Source organism: Pleurodeles waltl, chromosome 11, assembly GCF_031143425.1.
Source record: "Pleurodeles waltl isolate 20211129_DDA chromosome 11, aPleWal1.hap1.20221129, whole genome shotgun sequence".
Lineage (NCBI taxonomy): Eukaryota > Metazoa > Chordata > Amphibia > Caudata > Salamandridae > Pleurodeles > Pleurodeles waltl.
In genome coordinates this window covers 36,033,413-36,053,505 of record NC_090450.1, presented here as the reverse complement: position 1 = coordinate 36,053,505, position 20,093 = coordinate 36,033,413, and the positions used below count along the sequence as shown (strand labels likewise).

General features: G+C 43.0%; 1 protein-coding gene across 1 annotated transcript in view; it reads right to left on the bottom strand.

Moving 5' to 3' along the window:
- The window catches only part of EEF1AKMT4 (EEF1A lysine methyltransferase 4), a 164,968-nt gene extending 145,845 nt beyond the window's left edge, over positions 1–19,123 (bottom strand). Inside the window, exon 1 of the mRNA XM_069212961.1 lies at positions 18,706–19,123. Coding sequence (XP_069069062.1) covers positions 18,706–18,961 — 256 coding nt within the window. The 5' untranslated portion in view covers positions 18,962–19,123. The remainder of the gene's footprint in view (positions 1–18,705) is intronic.
- Between the last annotated feature and the right edge of the window lie 970 nt (positions 19,124–20,093).

Below are 20,093 nucleotides of genomic sequence, written 5' to 3'. Positions count from 1 at the left end.
CTGTTCTTGAAAGCTGGGAAGGTGGTAATTTTTAGCACTGCAACCCCTTATTTGATGCAATTTTCAGGGAAAAAAACACAAGCCTTCTTCTGCAGCCCTTTTTCCCATTTTTTTTTTTAATACATAATTTTTGCTGTATTTTGGCTAATTTCTTGGTCACCTCCCGGGTAACCCACAAACTCTGGGTACCTCTACAATCCCTAGGATGCTGGAAAAAAAGGAAGCAAATTTGGCGTGGGTAGCTTATGTGGACAAAAAGTTATGAGGGCCTAAGCGCGAACTGCCCCAAATAGCCAAAAAAAGGCTCGGCACAGGAGGGGAAAAGGTCTGGCAGCGAAGGGGTTAAAGAAACCTAAAAACATAGAAGACATAGACTAGTGAGGAGCCAGAGAAACCTTCAACCTCCTGTTTTCTTTATTCTGATACCAAAGCAGACAAAGACATTTGCATGAGGTCCTTTCAATGGAAGGGAAAACACAAAAACACTGGATGTCAAAATTGTAAGATTACTTATCTTAGTGGCTGGAAGTCATCGTTTAAACACAATGTAATAAAAGACTGATTTACAGACTCCTTTTTCAGAATGTTTCTATTTTTTTCCTGGATTTAAAATTACCCAGAAAGGTGATCAACTAAGATTCTGGCTACATATCCACTTACAAGTTTATATTTTAAGTCTATTTTCATTAGGACAGGGTTCAACGTAGCTCATACAGGCGCACCAAAGTTTAGCAATGCAAGCTATATTTTATATAGTAAATGTAAACTATTTTTTTGCAGTTTTACAGAGCGCGTACTGGGCCCTACAACATTACAGCCTTTACATAAGCACCAGATTATATTACAGAAAATCTGATTTATTATTTATTTTATTTTCGAGTTGGAGATTAAGTGGTTTGTTCGGAATCACACGATGATGAGTCGACGCTGGGATTGGAACCTGGCTCCCCAGTTCAGGGTGGTCTGCACTGGTCCTATTCCCCCATGGATTTATTTACGCAGCGCTGGACAATCCAAAACTAATTTACAGCATCTTGGTACAAGCTGGACAAACACATCCCCTGCAAAATGCCCGTTTGCGCTCCTGCTTGTTCAGGGCGCCTTGTCTTCCATCTCAGGGCGCTATCTGTCGTCTTAAGCACGGGGGTTTACAATTACCACCCCACGAACTGGAAAAAAGGTGTATTTTTCTCAAAAGCAAGCAGACAGCAGACGGTGATGCACCAAGCATCCCTGGTGGGGGAGGGGCGGGGAGTGAGTCGATGAGACAGGACCTCCCGCGTGTTTAATGATCTGAGGAGCAAGCAGCACGGCTGCGCTCCAAGGAGCAACAGCGCCCCCTGCTGGAGCTCAGGTGCAAATGCAATTCAAAGGCATCCGGTTATGTTTTTGTACTTTTTATCTCCCCCGTCACTTTTTTTGTCATAACATTTAAAATTGACGTATCATAGACCTTAGGCCCCCAAACTTATGTTACTGAACGTATTTTTTTCCAACTGTAGGCGTTTTAGTTTCAAATGCTTGAGAGCTGCCTTAAAACCAAGCTCCAACTATTTAAAAAATAAATTAACCTGTCAAGAGGACCTTCGCTCAGGCTTCATAGGCGGATGCAGCACGGAAACCTGAATTTTAAAAATAGTTCACGATGCCCTCCATAAAAAGATCAAGAGTGACTGGTATCTTGGGCTACGGGGATACCCATCACAAACGAACCAGATATCCCGTCCGCCATATCACGATTCCATTATATCCAACAGAAATCATAAAATAACAGACGTTTGTGACGGAGTATTCCATTCACCAAGATCGTAATCAGGCCAGGGATAGTCACTCAATAATTGTAGCAAGGCTGTGGTATTCATGGGTGCGGATAAGTGTGTGTCCTACCACTTTTCCGTGTCCTTATTTGTTACCACCAGGTCTCTTCTACTTGCCATTGTTGTTTTTTTTGTCCCCTCTCCCTTGACCATTTTGCAGTTTATTGCAGGGTGTGACCCCCTCCCCTGTCAGTTGCCGCAGACATGTCTAAACTTACAGGACCGTCCTGATCGTCCCCGTCATACCTCCAGCAAGCTGTACTACAGCCGTTCTCTGGTTTCCCACCCGCGTATACTTTTGCTTTGGTGCCGGAGGGAATCCCATCCTGAGCCTTTTCTGGTTTCCACAAAGCTACCTCAAAATGCCAACATGCCAATATAAGAGAGTCATTCACCTCTATTTTGAGGGGAACACATGTTAGTGAGAGCAAACCTCATTTATCCCGAATTTGCATCTCTCCACCTTCAATGTTAAACCACTCTCTTTGAATCATAGAAGAACGCTTCCCAACCTTTCAGGTGCTCTTCCCACAAATTACCAAAAACCAAAATGTCATCTTGGTAACACCTCACACCAGTTATGCCAACCAACAATTTTTCCATCACTTTCTTGAAAAGTGAGGATGTAGGTCTATTGGCGTGTATGCTTTAGTGTCCTCAGGCGCACACGGGCGATTCTTATGGTGAGGCTGCTGAAAGTTTATGGGCCTGATTACGATTGGGCCTGGCACCACATTAAATGGGATGGGGGGGCACACAGCCCTCTCCACAGGCTGATTTCAGACCTGGGTCCCTATGCCCTGGGGCCTGCCATATTTTGTGGGGGAGTGGGCCGAATTTGGGCCCAGGGACCCCATCCCCTGTGGCCAGCCCACTTATTGTGTCCACTAAGGTCACCCAAAACACTACGGAAAGGGGGGCACAGGAAAAGCCCCTGCGGCCCCACCAACTCCCCACCTCTAGCAGACGCCAGCATTGGTTCCGTCCGCAGGGAACAGTGGAAAATGCTCCTCCCTGCAGGCGGGAGCAATATTTTTATCTGTGAAGCCGGCAGGGAAACAGATTAGAATTCCACTCCCAGCAGGAGAGAACATTTTTCATGCTCTCACAAGCTGGGAGCAGCTTTAGGGCCTGATTTAGATCTGGGTGGGTGGGTTACTCTGTCATTACGGTGCCAGGCAGCCCATCCGCCAAAATCCAAATCCCATTCTATCCTATGGGGTCTGGAGTTCGGCAGAGAGGATATCTGTCACCCTTGTGACGGGTTAACCCGTCTACCAAGTTCTAAATCAGGCTCTTAGTGTTTACTTCCACTTGGCAGGAGTTTTGAAATTGCTCCCGCCAAGCGAGAGCATACGCAGATTTCCCTGCCTGTGGCACATCAGGTAGGGAAACCTCTATGTCCGTGGATAGGACCCGGGACCCAGCATATGAGCCAGCTGCGGGGTCCCCAGGGTCATTAATGGCGCAGGGAGGGGCCCAAGGGAGTGGGATCACCAGGGCCGAATTAATCATCCATTGGAGGGGGGGGGGGCCTGTGCCTCCCCCCCTGCACTTTTTTTTTTGTATTTTGTAAAAGGCCGGGCTCTGAGGGATGGGGTTTCTGATTTAAGTGGTGGCAGCCAATATCACCAGTGGTCTCTGGCTATACATAAATCTTTTTCCTTTAATAACTCCAAAACTAATGAAGAGATTTACACAAAATTACAAAAAGCACTCTTTATGAACCAAGATCTAGCTTTCCGTTCAGTGGTTCGGGCTGTAGTTGTGTCTAAAATCCCTATGGGAAATTGCATGGGGAAACCGTGGTTTGGGAGCCCCCCTTTTTCTTGGCCACCACTTGACCAGTCACCCAAAAAATTCCAAACAGCAGTTAAAGTGAATGTCAAACTAGTTTAGCAATTTTCCTGAAGATTCAACAAACTGCGCCAAAGTTAATAGCAAAACAAAAAAAAGCTTTTCCTATGGAAACATAGTCCTAACAATTACTACCTACTGGCGACCGCCGGTAGGTAATAGATATATATATATTCATGTGGAAATGGAGAAATGTGTTGAATTAGAATATTGAGCTTGGAACCAATAAAGTACATAAAACAGTAGACGGTGGCTGTGATCAAACAGGATATTTTCCACCTGGGGATTCTGAGTGACAATAAAAAGAACTTCACTTTTTTCAATCTGACATCACTTAGAATTCCTCCTTGAAAAACACCCTAGCTATCCACATTTACCCATCTATAATTCTATGTATTAAAGCAACCCGAATACACTACAGAAATGAGGAGCCTCTGTACAACGGGACCTCCTTAGAATATTATCACTCAAGACATACTCTGAGCATGCCTCAGCATTCTTGATCCATCTCTTAATCAATCAATCAGGATTTATAAAGCGAGGCAAATCACCCGTGAGGGTCTCAAGGCGCTGGAGTTGCTAGCTGCTTCGTGGTGCTCTGTTCATTTGAGCAGCCATGTCTTTAGTCCTTTTCTGAATTCACAGAGCAATACTTACAGGGACTGGATAACTTGGCCCACCAAAGCATTGGACCATGGAGGGGCTTTCCTGTGAGAGCCATCTGGGGTCTGTCTCATAATCCCAAACAGTGCATGGAATTCTGTGAAAGAGCTGATGACAAGGCAGTGAGAAATCTGGTGAGTGGCCTCACAAGAGGGCCTCTCCGATACTGGAGAGAGAACACCCTTCACCCTGATGTTTAGGGGCGCGCGTGGTGGAAATGCAGATCTGTCCTCGACAAGACGAAAACCCCAACAGATTTTCCTTTAGCAGACATGTAAGTGTGGGATCCATGAAAAGCACACGGGGTGCTGTGTAGCTACAGCTATCTCCTCACCTTAAGGTACCTAATCCTTCAGCATCATATGAAGCCCGAAGCATATGGCAAAGACCAGGCAATAGGATTGCACAGCTAGAACAGCTGAAATTATGTGGCAGTGGAGAAATATATATGGCATGGCTGACAAAATTACACATCAGTGGAAATGCTAATTACGTAAGGGCAAATTATGCATCATATTAAACAATTTAAATGGAAATAATGCTGGATATTCTAAAGTATTATACAGCTCTTTTTGACATTTTTATATGCGTTAAAACAAAAAGCATTAAAAATAGAGAAAATGCATTGGTTTAATAAAGAAAAAACATTCTTGTTAGAAGAACCATTGCTTTAAATCGGCAGGTACTATCCGCTACTGGGTAACTGCACTTCTTAAATTTGAAAGGAAGAGTACCGGCACTTCTCAGCACTACTGTAATACATTTAATGGTAGAGTACCGGTACTTCTCAGTACTATTGTAATACATTTGAAGGAAGAGTACAGACACTTCTCAGTACTGCTGTTATACATTTAATGGGATAGTACCGGCACTCCTCAGTACTACTGTAATACATTTAATGGGATAGTACCAGCACTTCACAGCACTACTGTAATACATTTAATGGGAGAGTCCAGGCACTTCGCAGCACTACTGTAGTCCATGTAATGGGAGAGTACCAGCACTTCTCAGCACTACTGTAATACATGTAATGGGAGAGTACCGGCACTTCTCAAGAATACGGTGATACATTTAATGGGAGAGTACCAGCACTTCTCAAGAATACTGTAATACATTTAATGGGAGAGTACCGGCACTTCTCAGCACTACTGTAATACATGTAATGGGAGAGTACCGGCACTTCTCAAGAATACAGTGACACATTTAATGGGAGAGTACCAGCACTTCTCAAGAATACTGTAATACATTTAATGGGAGAGTACCGGCACTTCTCAAGAATACTGTAATACATTTAATGGGAGAGTACCAGCACTACTGTAATACATTTAATGGGAGAGTACCAGCACTTCTCAGCACACTACAATACTATTCAATTTAATGGCAGAGTACCAGCATTTTTCAGACTCAAACAGATACTCTGGAAAGTGAGTACCCACACGTATACATTTCCATTTAAATCACTGAAAAGTGTTATTCAGTTAAAAAAAAAAGTTTAAAATGTTGATTTGCACTGAGTTTTTTTCAGTAACACCATCCTTGCTATGTGCCTGGGAAATCTGAAGATGTAAAGTATGAATTATGTTGCACTGAGCAAAAAGCAAGCCTACACCGGTGCCCGTTTGATTTCTGTGCCTCCTAATTATGGATTTAGCCTCTCTTCATCCCATATGGCCCTTGCAAGGACATCTTTACCCCAATATAAAATCTGGAAACCAGAAGTGTATATTTTATTATGTTCTTGATTTTACTGAAAGTAGTTATGGTAGATGCGTTATATTTGGGATTTTTGAGCCCAACCTCCCTTTAAAGTACCTGCTGCCTTACACCAGTGACTGTGAAATAACTTTTGCTTTGTTATCAGTGACTGTCAAATAACTGCTGCTTTGTTAACAGTGACTGTGGAATAACTGTGGCTTTGTAAAAGTGACCATGAAATAACTGTGACTTGTTAACAGTAACTGTGAAATAACTGCTGCTTTGTTAACAGTGACTGTGAAATAACTGTGACTTGTTAACAGTAACTGTGAAATAACAGCTGCTTTGTTAACAGTGACTGTAGAATAACTGTGGCTTTGTAACAGTGACTGTGAAATAACTGTGACTTGTTAATAGTAACTGTGAAATAACTGCTGATTTGTTAACAGTGACTGTGAAATAACTGCAGCTTTGTAACAGTGACTGTGAAATAACTGCAGCTTTGTAACAGTGACTGTGAAATAACTGCAGCTTTGTAACAGTGACTGTAAAATAACTGCTGCTTTGTTAACAGTGAGTGTGAAATAACTGTGGCTTGTTAACAGTAACTGTGAAATAACTGCTACTTTGTTAACAATGACTGAAATAACTACTATTTTGTAACAGTGACTATGAAATAACTGCTGCTTTGTAACAGTGAGTGTGAAATAACTGTGGCTTGTTAACAGTACCTGTGAAATAACTGCTACCTTGTTAGCAGTGACTGTGAAATAACTTCGGCTTTGTAACAGTGACTGTAAAATAACTGCTGCTTTGTTAACAGTGAGTGTGAAATATCTGCTACTCTGTTAACAGTGACTGTGAAATAACTTTGGCTTGTTAACAGTGACTGTGAAATAACTGCTGCTTTGTTAACAGTGAGTGTGAAATATCTGCTACTCTGTTAACAGTGACTGTGAAATAACTGCGGCTTTGTAACAGTGACTGTGAAATAACTGCTGCTTTGTTAACAGTGAGTGTGAAATATCTGCTACTCTGTTAACAGTGACTGTGAAATAACTTTGGCTTGTTAACAGTGACTGTGAAATAACTGTGACTTGTTAACAGTAGCTGTGAAATAACGGCTGCTTTGTTAACAGTGACTGTAGAATAACTGTGGCTTTGTAACAGTGACTGTGAAATAACTGTGACTTGTTAATAGTAACTGTGAAATAACTGCTGATTTGTTAACAGGGACTGTGAAATAACTGCAGCTTTGTAACAGTGACTGTGAAATAACCGCAGCTTTGTAACAGTGACTGTAAAATAACTGCTGCTTTGTTAACAGTGAGTGTGAAATAACTGTGGCTTGTTAACAGTAACTGTGAAATAACTGCTACTTTGTTAACAATGACTGAAATAACTACTATTTTGTAACAGTGACTATGAAATAACTGCTGCTTTGTAACAGTGAGTGTGAAATAACTGTGGCTTGTTAACAGTACCTGTGAAATAACTGCTACCTTGTTAGCAGTGACTGTGAATTAACTTCGGCTTTGTAACAGTGACTGTAAAATAACTGCTGCTTTGTTAACAGTGAGTGTGAAATATCTGCTACTCTGTTAACAGTGACTGTGAAATAACTTTGGCTTGTTAACAGTGACTGTGAAATAACTGTGTCTTGTTAGCAGTAACTGTGAAATAACTACTACTTTGTAACAGTGACTATGAAATAACTGCTGCTTTGTAACAGTGATTGTGAAATAACTGCGGCTTATTAACAGTAACTGTGAAATAACTGCTACTTTGTAACAGTGACTATGAAATAACTGTGGCTTTGTAACAGTGATTGTGCAATAACTGCGGCTTATTAACAGTAACTGTGAAATAACTGCTACTTTGTAACAGTGACTATGAAATAACTGTGGCTTTGTAACAGTGATTGTGCAATAACTGCGGCTTATTAACAGTAACTGTGAAATAACTGCTACTTTGTTACCAGTGACTGAAATAACTGTGGCTTTGTTAACAGTGACTGAAATAACTACTTTGTAACAGTGACTGTGAAATAACTGCTGCTTTGTAACAGTGATTGTGAAATAACTGCGGCTTATTAACAGTAACTGTGAAATAACTGCTACTTTGTAACAGTGACTATGAAATAACTGTGGCTTTGTAACAGTGATTGTGCAATAACTGCGGCTTATTAACAGTAACTGTGAAATAACTGCTACTTTGTTACCAGTGACTGAAATAACTGTGGCTTTGTTAACAGTGACTGAAATAACTACTTTGTAACAGTGACTGTGAAATAAATGCTGCTTTGTAACAGTGATTGTGAAATAACTGCTACTTTGTTAACAGTAACTCTGAAATAACTGCTACTTTGTTAACAGTGGCTGTGAAATAACTGCGGCTTTGTAACAGTGAATGTGGAGAAAAAACTGCTGCTTTGTTAAAAATGACTGTGAAATATCTGTGGCTTTGTACTAGTGACTGTGAAATAACTGATGCTTTGTTAACAGTGACTGTGAAATAATTGCGGCTTTGTAACAGTGACTGGGAAATAAATGCTGCTTTGTTAACAGTGACTGGGAAATAAATGCTGCTTTGTTAACAGTGACTGTGAAATAATTGCGGCTTTCTAACAGTGACTGGGAAATAAATGCTGCTTTGTTAACAGTGACTGTGAAATAACTGCGTCTTTGTACCAGTGAGTGTGAAATAACAACTGCTTTGTTAAAAATGACTGTGAAATATTTGTGGCTTTGTTAAAAATGGCATTGAAATATTTGCGGCTTTGTTAACAGTGACTGCGTAACTGCTTCCTTAACGGCAATAAGGGCAAATTCTGTGATGTAACCATGACTTTGCTGGAATAGTGAAACGAAATATTTATTTGACAAAGAAGGGATTGTTCTTTCGCCCCTGTTTGAATTACACACAAGTATGTGAGGTGGTTGGTTCCTCTTCCAGACGAAGGCTGTACTCTCCCCCCAACTGTTTAGCGTGTTATCAAAATCCAGGAAGTATGTTTCCCTATTTAAATATCTGGTTGTATCAACCAACAGCGTACAGGTGGTAGTTCAATGTTTGGAATGTCTGGGGAAACCCTACGGTAATACAGAAGTATTGGTTTTAAAGGAGTGGGGAAAATTTGCATTAATGTGGACATTTATTAACACACTAAGTATCATCGCTAGCTCAGATAGCTCATTTGCAAGAAATAAACAGCAAAGTCAAAGCAGAATTGATGCATGAAGTCTCTAAGTGTAGGGACAGACTATTGCTGCAGAGATTAGGGCATAAACCCCACACGCTTTCTCTCACTGAGAGTACAATTTTTCACAATTATTCTTCACAGAATTCAGTCAGCTCCCCCCAGTAGCAGGCAAGGGCTGGCTTGTAACTGATGCAACAGTGGAGTGCCAAAAACCTGAAGGACTCGCGTCACCCAAGGGCTGGGGCTTTTAGGCAAGTCATCCCTGCACAGACTTCATTGGTATGAAGGGCAACTGGTGAAAGTTGCTGGTGGAAAGCTCTGGTAAAGAGGTGCTACTGTGGTGGATGCTGACAAGCTCTGTTGATGGGATAGTGTGACGGAGGGCTCCGGAGACACAAGTGGGGTCATGTGGCTCTGATGGCCAGGGTCTTCCACAAGTGCCTGTTGGGGGGCAGTATTAACAACCTCTTGTGATAGGGCATTAGACTAAGCTGAATGGGCAGTATTATTATTGGGTTATACAAAACTGGTGGTAACACAGCATTATAAAACTGGTGGATTAGAAGTGGTTCGGAAGGTCACATGCCAAATGGGCTACTGGCCTCCAATAGTGTTGACTGGGGGGCAGTTGTCTCTTCTGCCCTGGAGCTTTACCTGCTAATGGGCCAATAAGCGATCGCCAGGTGCACAGCGGAGTAGCAAAGCAGAGCAGTCCAAGACTTATCCAGGGAGATGCTTTGGGTGGCGACTCACAACTCATCACAAAGTAAGTCATATGCAATAAGTTAATGCCCAAATCATCTTATAAAAAGAAAAGTATTTTATTCTACACACAGTGAAATACTGCACATTCAACCACACCAATGGAGGTATCTAGAAGTTACAATGAGAATGGCAGTGGAATGGTTCCAATGGTACGAGGAATATCCTGCCTCTTTTCGAACAGGCCTCACTCATACAATTTCTCCCAGCATGTATTTAAGCTGCCTCAGTGAATTCTGGGACTTGTAGGCCTGCCAGAGATCCCTTTGATGTTGGGTCTCACCACCACTGATAGTCTAGCCCAGTGATTCCCAACCTTTTGACTTTTGTGGACCACCACGTTATCATTACTGGAACCCGGGGACCCCCACTGCATCATTATTGGAACCCCGGGACCCCTCACGGAGTCAACACTGAAAGCTGGGGACCTACTCTGTTAATACTGTTTAATTTTCTAAGCAGTTGTGGACCCCCTGAGAAGGCATCGCAAACCCCCAGGGGGCCTCTGGACCACAGGTTCGGAACCACTGGTTTAAGCCAGTGCAGTTACAGCAGCCATGTGCCTGTTAGTCCTCTGTTTGCCAAGTTCTCCTTCAGCTTTAGTCCATGATCTCCCTTCCTGGTGATCCCTGCCTTCCGCCTGGCACGGTCACATATTCAGCTGGCTCCGCGGCCTTCAATGCGCGTCAGGAGTTTTGATATGCATCGGCTAAGTTTGAGCGGACAAGGTCTGCTCAGGGGGTGGCTTGAAGACATGGAGGGGTGTTTGGGGTGTTACACGCCAATAATAAATGTATTTTTAGATAGTTGGGTACACATACATTCAGTCAGGTATGGTCAAGTGTCTGTAGGATTTCACCAGGGATTATTACACGTACGCGGACAGACAGACGGACGGAGAGACAGACACTCCCTCTCCTTCTCCCTGTGTTCTGAAAGTCTTCAAAATATTTTGTGTTTTCTCTCACCTAGTGCCCCCACCAATCAGCACTCCTCTCCCTTTCCACTGCCCCCTTAGCCCCTCTCATGCACCCTGCTTGTTGTACAATATATCTTAACATTAGATGCCTAGTGATTGTTGTAAAATCAGAAGCTCACAAACCCCCGCCTCTCCCCCCCTCCCCCAACCTTACTGACCAAGCTACTACCGGGGCAGACTCAAACAAGAGCTCTTGGGAGTGCAAAAAGAAAAAAGAAAATGCCAAAAGGACAACAGCAGGGATCCAGATAATATCCTTAAAAATACCCGTTGGTATGACCCAAGAATTTTTTTTTATTACAGGGTACCAAAGGTATTGGTATATAATAACTGCTGTTGTCCAGTTGGCATTTTATTAAGCACTCCCAAGAGCTCTTGGTTGAGTCCGACCCAGTATTATCATATTACCGGGGTGTGGATAGACAGCCGATGATGAAGCTTGCCACTGTTTAGTGGGGGAGGCGTCTACTCCACTTCTTGGAAGAATCCATATGGTTAGCTGTATGAGAGGTTAGTCCTAAAAAAACCTTATTGGATGAATTGTCCAGACGACTAAGTAACTCCCGTAACCTAGTTGCTATTGTGGGATATAGATTATATGTTGGGAGAACGTGACTAGGTGATATTCTCTCACTCTCAATTTGTGATAAGCATGTTTACAAATACACCAGGAATGCAGTTTGGACACTCACCAGTAGGAAATCCCTTTACCACTGACCTGAGAAAACTGGCCAGTAGTCATACTAAGCCGGAAGGCTAAAATGTGTATTCCAAAGCACTTCTTTGTTTTGGGTAATGTTGGATTTTGGGGGGACAAACATCCTTCGACAGGTACCAATCAGCCATAAACTTTTTGACCTGCCGAGAAGAAGGGCAGAGCAAGATGAACCCTGACTGAACATAAAGAACTTTGGGCCTGATTTAGAGTTTAGTGGAGTGGTTACTCCGTCAAAACAGTGACGGATATCCCGTCTGCCGAAATCTAGATCCCATTATATGATATGGGGGTTAGATTTCGGCAGATGGGATCAATCATCATCGTGAAGGTGTAACTCATCCGCCAATATCTAAATCAGGCCCAAAGTCACAAAAGCCCCACCTGGCCACCACAGTTAACGGTCTGCTGCCAGACCTCTGGAGAAGAGGGTAGAGGGGTGGGGACTGCTAGGACATTCAAAGGCCATTTGATCCATATTTATCCTTCAGTGGAGCTTGGTCCATTGCAAATGGAATGTTCTTGGGGCTTCCACCAATTCAAATCCCTGATGGCAGACTCACTCCGTCCTCCATTTTGCCAGGTACACAAGGGTTTCAAAATGGAGTCCTCTATCCACAGTTAAGCACACACATACCCTGCACGCACAATACAGCATTTATCATTCATGTCCCCATTGATGGAGTAAATATCCTAGATAAAAAGCAGACTGGCAGGCCAATTTACACAGGGGAGACCAATAAACACTCCCCCACTGTAGGTAAAAGGGAGAAGGCCTGCCTTACCAGTAGAATGAATATGTAGCAACTACTGATAGCAATTTCCTTCTCTGTGAGTGTGGTCATCATTCTTCAAAAGGAGGGGTACGCTTTTGGTGTCTCTCTGGACCACAGAGCCCCATTCAGAGTTTCACATCTTGTGGTTCCTGCAACAAACGTGAATGCTTGTTGTTTATGCTTCTGCAAAAGCCAAAAAGCCACAGAGGCATGTGATAAAGGAAACTCGCATTAGGTGTGCCTATCTATTGAGACAAACTGAAGACTCTCCTGTCGCCACAGGATAAATTAAAAGGCAGTGGAGGGCTTAAATTTAAATGATTTTAGTGATGAAGTGCGATTATGACAATCGATAGGGTATTATTCTGAGAATCAGGCTCTACAGTAAAATAAGTGATGGGTTACAATATGATCGGGGCCACTAAAATTATAAGATTCTGCTGCCACAGCGTTTTTTGTACAATGAAGGATTTGCCACATAATCCATCATCTTCTGCAGATTTTAACAAAAAAATGTTTCTAGCCCAAGAGGATTAAAAGTCACTAAAAATATGGTGAAACATGTTCCTGCGCAGTGGAAGTTCCTTGGCAAAAGTTGACTGGTCATGTTTCAATCGCTTTGTGCTATATTTGGGTATTAAACTGGTACGAATAGGTGAAATATTTTCCAAGACAGTGTTCTCATTTATAAAAAATGACAAAATAATGAGGTAAAGCTAACAGAAAATGTACTGTATTGTGCCACACGATTTTCCCCTCCTTTGCCGCATAATTTAGTCAATGTTGCCCCATAGTTTGGTCCTCCTCCCCTCATAAGTACACTAGGTCTCAATATAGTACTCTGAAGAAGGGACAGTATTAAATCCTCTGGTGATGGGGCATTATAAGGCTTCGGCTAAGGGAGAAGTATTATAAGAAAAACTGGTGATGAGTTTGCAACGTAAGGCTCAGCCGCGGGGATGTATCCAGAACCAGGTGCATGAATCTACCAGATACAGGCCTACTGGGCAGCTACGTCAATATGGCGGAGAGTAAATCACTAACTGGCATGATCTAAAAGTTGCACGGTAGCGGAGTTTCATTTTTAGAAAAATAAATGCCTGGAGCAGGGTATTTTATGAGAGGCTACTTAGTTTGCACTACTCACTGCCCCTGCTAGTAATCCCAAAAGTCATCACACTCCTATAAATGTGACCACGGGGACTATCCAAGGACACAAAGTTATATTGATGTCCTGGTGCAAATATAGCTAGACAGCGCCACCATGTGGTGGACTGTCAAAAGAAGTGCTGGTGTTCAGAATTAAGTGCTGGTGCCGAGTATAGGCAAACACCTGCACAAATTAAGTACTGCATGGCAGGCCCCAGCATGGGATCTAGCCATATCCTGCAACCATGCATTTGTCACACTGTCTACCGACCAGGGAACATGTTTTAATGAAGACACTAGTTGTAATTCAAGAAATTTACAATGCCGTTCCTTTCTGGCTGAAAGGTTTACCCTTTATTAGCTATTTTGTACCCTGTAGTCTGTCAAACTGTGGCTTGCCGAAGTTGCAAAAACAAAATATGTTGTCACCAGAGACACACTGTTAATCAGTAGCGCCAAAAAGCTATGGTGTACATTGTGCTTTACAAGAATAAATAATCTAACAGTATATTGGGGTGGGGGAGAGGAAGTGCCACGGCATCTCAAGCCTACTCACTAGCCCCCCTATCCAGACTCCTAGTGGTGGCAGTGGGCACTTGGTTCCCCACCTGGGCTGGGCAGCAGTGCTGCTTGGGCACAAATGAAGCAAAGGTTTATCGTGGGATGTCATAAGTAGGAGCTGAGGAGGGTGCACATATCATACACTTTGGCATCTTATGGTGCTCACTGACCAGAGGAGACACAGGGGAAAAATTCCAGCATCTACTTTCTACAATAATTAGGAAGCAAGAATCCTCTCCCAAAAAGCCCCATATGGAGCCCTAGCTGTGCAGTGAGCAGATTCTTACAAGCCAGGAATCATTTGCTGCTATTGAGAAATAAAGTTACTGAGTAAGACATTGAAGTATTGGTTCATGTTAAAGGCCTATTATATCTAACTGGGAGGATGTTAGTAGAATCTTTGACATTTATAAGAATGCCCTGCGTGCGCTGATGTGCATGTCCTCTGTTCAAAAACAGTCAGACAGCGCCACCAGTCGGGCGGAGTGGAGAATGCTGATCCTTTTTTCAGCACTTTACCTCCTGGCGTATCATATGGATTCCTCCTCTGCACGGAGGGGTTAACACAGCCAACGAGTACTCCAGTACATGGCCAGCTCCTATGCTGTGTTTTTTCCGGGTTTACTATTAGGGAAGCCTAAGCCAGCCATGAACGTCAATTCACCTAAAGGCCATGGGTAGCGGAAGTGACATCACACGCCATTTGACCTTCACCCACACACTCATACTTACACCTAATCACTCATACAGACACACTCACATAAACATACTCTCACATGCATGCACACAAAATACATTTAAAATACTTTATTACTTATCTCAATTGCTAGGGAGTGTCATATTCCAGCTAACTGTACTCCATTTTTATTACACTAATAGCGAAAAATGTTATTATTCACTATTAGTGTAATAAGAATTGACACAATGCAAGGAGATTTCAGCCCATCCGAGGTCCATAAGGACGAGCTTCTCCTGTGTTCCTGCATTGATTTTCCTACCTCTGAGGCCAGGGGTCGCAAATGCAGTGACAATAGTCGCAGCTGCGACCCCTAAATGACGTCAATGAAGCCAGCTATGCCTTTTATCAGATTGAAATATGGGGCGTGGGGTCTCAGGATTAAGTTGGGACCCTATTCAGTGCCTATAAATGTCAAACAAAATTGTTGACAGTGAACCAACTGGCCCCATGTTTTCAAGGAAAGAAGCTCTTAAGAGAAGAGCCCCTCTAAACTCCCCTGAAGTAACCCAGTTCAATACAGGACTCAAATTATTATTTTTCCAGGGTTGCTTTTAGTTGCAAGGCCAGTCTTGGGTCCTCTTAAGCTGTGCTAGGTCTCCCTGGGGTCGAGGACGGTAGTTTTAAGGGAAACACACAAGAAACGCACCATGCTGGCTACTCCCTTAGACCTCCATTACAAGCAGGGCTGCCAAGTGACTACTCATGACTGACATTGTTAGCCGACTCCGGCTCTTACTACAAGAAGTGCGAAACTGCAAATTTGTTTTCAGTGAATATTGTGGAAATTTTGCAAAATTATTCATTGCGGACGAAATGCGGTTTGTTTGAACCCTTCATTATTTTTTTTTCTAGCAAGAGCAAAAAAAGGCAATCGAGATGCCAGGAGGACGGTTCCTGGAGAGAGACTTTTGAAAAAGTCATTTTCTGTGCCACAATTAAGCAAATTTTAAAGAAACGCTCTGAATTTAGCCTGTGTTATTTACATTTCGCCCTGGCCTACTTTTATCCACCAACCGCTACAAGGGAATATATCTAATAGCACTTTTACCAGCCATCATGAGGTAGTCAAAAATATTTCTGCAAATCTACAAGGGTGAAAAAAAGTCAAGCTAACTAATTAAGAGTATATTTCTTCTACTCTGGAGCACTGCAAATCAGTTATCACCAGGAGAAGCTGGTTTACTACAGTGAGTTGAACTGATCATTTACCCCCTAAGGTGTGGACTATGGACACGTCAACTTCTATTGCCCAAAATGTTGCCAATAGGTTTTTTTTTTCAGCTGGAGACTTCCAGTCCTGTTCAGACTTTCCACCTGTTATCTATAATCATCTACCATGTTTCGGATTTTGTGGAAATTGTTGCTGCTAATGTGAATGCCTGCTGCACCATTCCTGTAATTTCTGTGCCATGTTCTGCATAGGTGAGTAAGTGTGGGCTCAAAACTCCCAGCTTGCAAATGCTGAAAGGCTAAGACTTGCTGAAGGTGTTTCCTGACTAGTGGTGGGAAGACCACAGTAGACTCGAGTCAGATACCTCGTTTCGGCTCTGCTCGAGGTCTTCTTGGATCCTGGAGACAAAAAAGAGCCAAACTTTCATATGGTTTCTGTCTGCAACCCATGCTCTAACCTCATGCACCAGTAATGGACTATAAACACCAGCCAAATGTTCACTTTTAAACATTCTGCAAAGGTGTCGACATGATACTTAAAACGACCTGTATGTAAAGTTGTTAGCATTAATTTTTAACATGTCTTTTCTGTCTGTGTGTGCTTTACTTTTATTCAGGGGTCATTGATGCAGCTCTAGAACACATTTTTAAGTAGTTTCTTCTTATATTTACTGTTTAAAGTATGTTCATCTAAATGGGGAAAACATCGGCTTTTAGTGATTATACTGATTTTTTTTTTTTACTGCTAGGACATTAAAATATCGATCATCACTAGGAGCCATGTATCAGTAATTACTATACTTGAGGCATTATGCCAGAACACACGCCAAACACTACATCCTTGCAAAAGGTGTGTTATATTGCTGTAATTTGGGTAGTGTGGTATGAGAGCACATACAATCACTGTTAAGAAGTAGAGATGGCAAATTTATGCACTTGCAGCTCAAGTTACAGGCATGGCTCAGCTCAAGGTCTTCTTGGATGCTAGAGCCAAAAACGAGCTGAGCTTTAACGTGGCTTCTGCCTGCCACCTACAGAATTAACAAACGTTTGCAATGCAATGGGTCTCACGTTTGCTCGAGGTAGAGCTATTAGCGTTGTAAATTCCTAACTGGACTTTTCTTGCCACACAAACTGAAAATAAAAAGTAAAACAGTTGACAGAAGCGAGCCAATTCACAGTGATGCAGTGAGCGCACAGAGAGAGACAAAGGGAAAAAGAAATTTGTTTGCAGTCAAAGTTATCGACAAAAGTATAAATTATCCATGTAACAGGGTCGAAGGCCAAGGAGGTAACAAAACATCTTAAGGAGGGACAAAGGTAAAGCAGTTACCAAAGGAAACAAAGGATTTTTGAAAGGGAAGCCCATGAACAAGTGATTGAGATGGGCGTGCTGTGGGGTGGTTAAAAGCCCAGGTACATACTAACACGTAGGAAAAAGCAGCGATTGCGTGCTGCTATGCTCAACCTAAAAGCAAAGCATAAACCTTTGGTGTTAAAAAGAAAAAGATTACCATATGTGGGTAAACTGCATAATGTGATACCAAAAAAAAGAGGAATCAATCCTGGCTTCCTTGCTTGACCACATTGTGTGATCCTATGCAAATATTTTATAGAGGCTCCTCTTTAATCGTTATTACATGCATCAGTGTTGTGCAATATGTGGTTTCAGGACGTGCACTGTACAATAATAATCTGATTTACTAAGGTGTAACTTTTCTGTAGGTTAAAGAAATACTTTTTTTATTTTATTTTAAAGAGACTATCGTATTTTGACAAGTTTGTAGCATGATTTAGAAGCCAACTATTTTCAGGGCTCGGTGCATACAAAGACTCCTAGCTGCTAGAGGTCTGTCTCAGCTCTCAGTGTTAATTTGTTGGCTCACCCACCTCTATCCAGAAGCCAGTCCTAAAGAGCTTTGCTTTCACGAGATCTTTCAAACCCCTAAACGGAGTTAAAAAAAGACACCTCTCCTGTAGCAAACCACACCCCAGGCAGTTCTGGCTAATTAGCCAAGGACTTAGTGCTTTCTGGGACTTGACCTTTTACCTTTATCATCAAATGTATGAATAAATGCAAAGCTCTCAAGTTTCCCCGAAAGTAAGCAGTTCATCTCCCTTTGCTTTAAAGGGAAATGTGGAAGTGCAGGTACTCTCTATTTAGAGTACCTGTTTGCCCACGGGAAGTGCCGGTACTCATCCATTGTAATGTATTACAATAGTGCTGAGAAGCGCATGTACCCTCCCCTTCAAATTAAAGAAGTGCAAGTACTCAGTACCGGACAGAACCTGCCCATTTAAAGCACTGCTTCTGGTATTTGTATTCTTAAGTTTACAAGGGACTGCAAACGCTTGAGTGCAAATGCAATAAAACAGGGCCTGGGTAAGTTACTCACTTAGAAATATGTGAAATGTAAGAGAAAAATACGTGACAATATTTGGGAAAACAGGAGGGTTCAGTTTCTATTTCCTAAGCACATGGAGTGTGCACATAAACGTGGCAGGTCTGTGGGTCACACTGGGGTGGAGGCTGCAAGCAGTGCCGGGGACCCCGGGGGTCTGCAGCCCGCGGGCGGCCCCACCACCCCCGGGGAGGCAGCGCCATGGCCGGGGCACGTACCGAGCACCAGCAGCCGGTCCTCCCTCCGCAGCTGCTCCTCCAGGAGGCCGCCGAAGCTGCTCAGCCCGCCGAACCAGTCCCGCGGGGGCCCGTCCGCGCGGTACCGCCCGTCCCAGAACCCCACCGAGGAGTAGAGCGCGTTGGAGCCCGGGAGGCCCTGCATCTTCCCGGCCGGCGAGGCGAGCCCTGCCGGAGGAGGGCGGATACCGAGCAGAGGGCGTGTAATAACCCCCCAGGGAGGGGGCGAGGGCGCCATGAAGCGAGGGGCAGCCCCCGGAGCCGGGAGTCAAATTTCCCTATAGGCCGCACTTGCATCCCCGGTCTTTCCTGATCCCTGCCGCCGCGCTGCACCCTCCCTCCCCGGGCACGCACAATCACGAGCCCTGGGAGTTCCAGCGCTCAGCCCACGTGGAGCTCCCAGGCTGCTGTGCGCCGATGAAAACCGTCCGCGGGAAACACGAGCTGCACGGAACTTTCGTGCACACACCCACAGAATACTTAAAATTTGGCACTACTTAGTGCCAAGTTAAAGTTTAATGACTGCGTCATTAATTACACCGACTCTTATCAAGAAGGATACCGTTTTACAGCCATGTGTGTGTGTTTTTTGTTGTTGTTGTAAATAAATAAATATACCACAACAGTGCTTTCTGGGAGTTGTAGTTTTTACTCAGTTCAACAGAGTTAATTAGAGTAACACGTTTGAAAACAATTATTTCTAAAGTGGAAGTCCGGCACTGAAGCCTGGTGATACTGAAAGAGTGCAGTTACCTGATAACATTACTATTTGGTACAAAGTACAAGTAATTCCTAGTTATATCCTGAAGCCTAGTTGCAAGCTAGTTCGGTAGATGCGTTTAATAGTACTAATAAAATAGCATCTATTCTTGTGTCTCCCCCATAACGAAACAAAGCACGCAGTGATTTGTAGTTTTACTTTTCGTTAAGAATGGCTGAAAATTATCCCAAGTAGCATGGGCCCGTTTGCGAGCTAGGGTAAGAACTAAAAAGACAGTTAATTCCTTATACGATAGACATAATATAGGCCACCTTGTGCACTCGTCTGTCTCTAAAGCGACCACCTTTAGATAAGTCAAATTTTGGATACATAGTATACAAATTCTGAATAAATAGTCATTTCTTCAGACACAAATTATGGACCATGCCAATTTTAGAGATGTGTCCCATTAAGCATAATATGAAAAAACAGTGAAAATGCAAATGTGTTATAACTGTATTTCCTATGCATGGGACATTTAGGGAAAAAAGTAACATTTGGAAATATACGTTCCTACCATCCTCTGAGCTCCCAAAGTGGGACAGGGAGAGTCCACGTATGGCCTGGTTTTAGGTGGGCTGTTAAAATGCGATCCCTGAGCAAATACCTG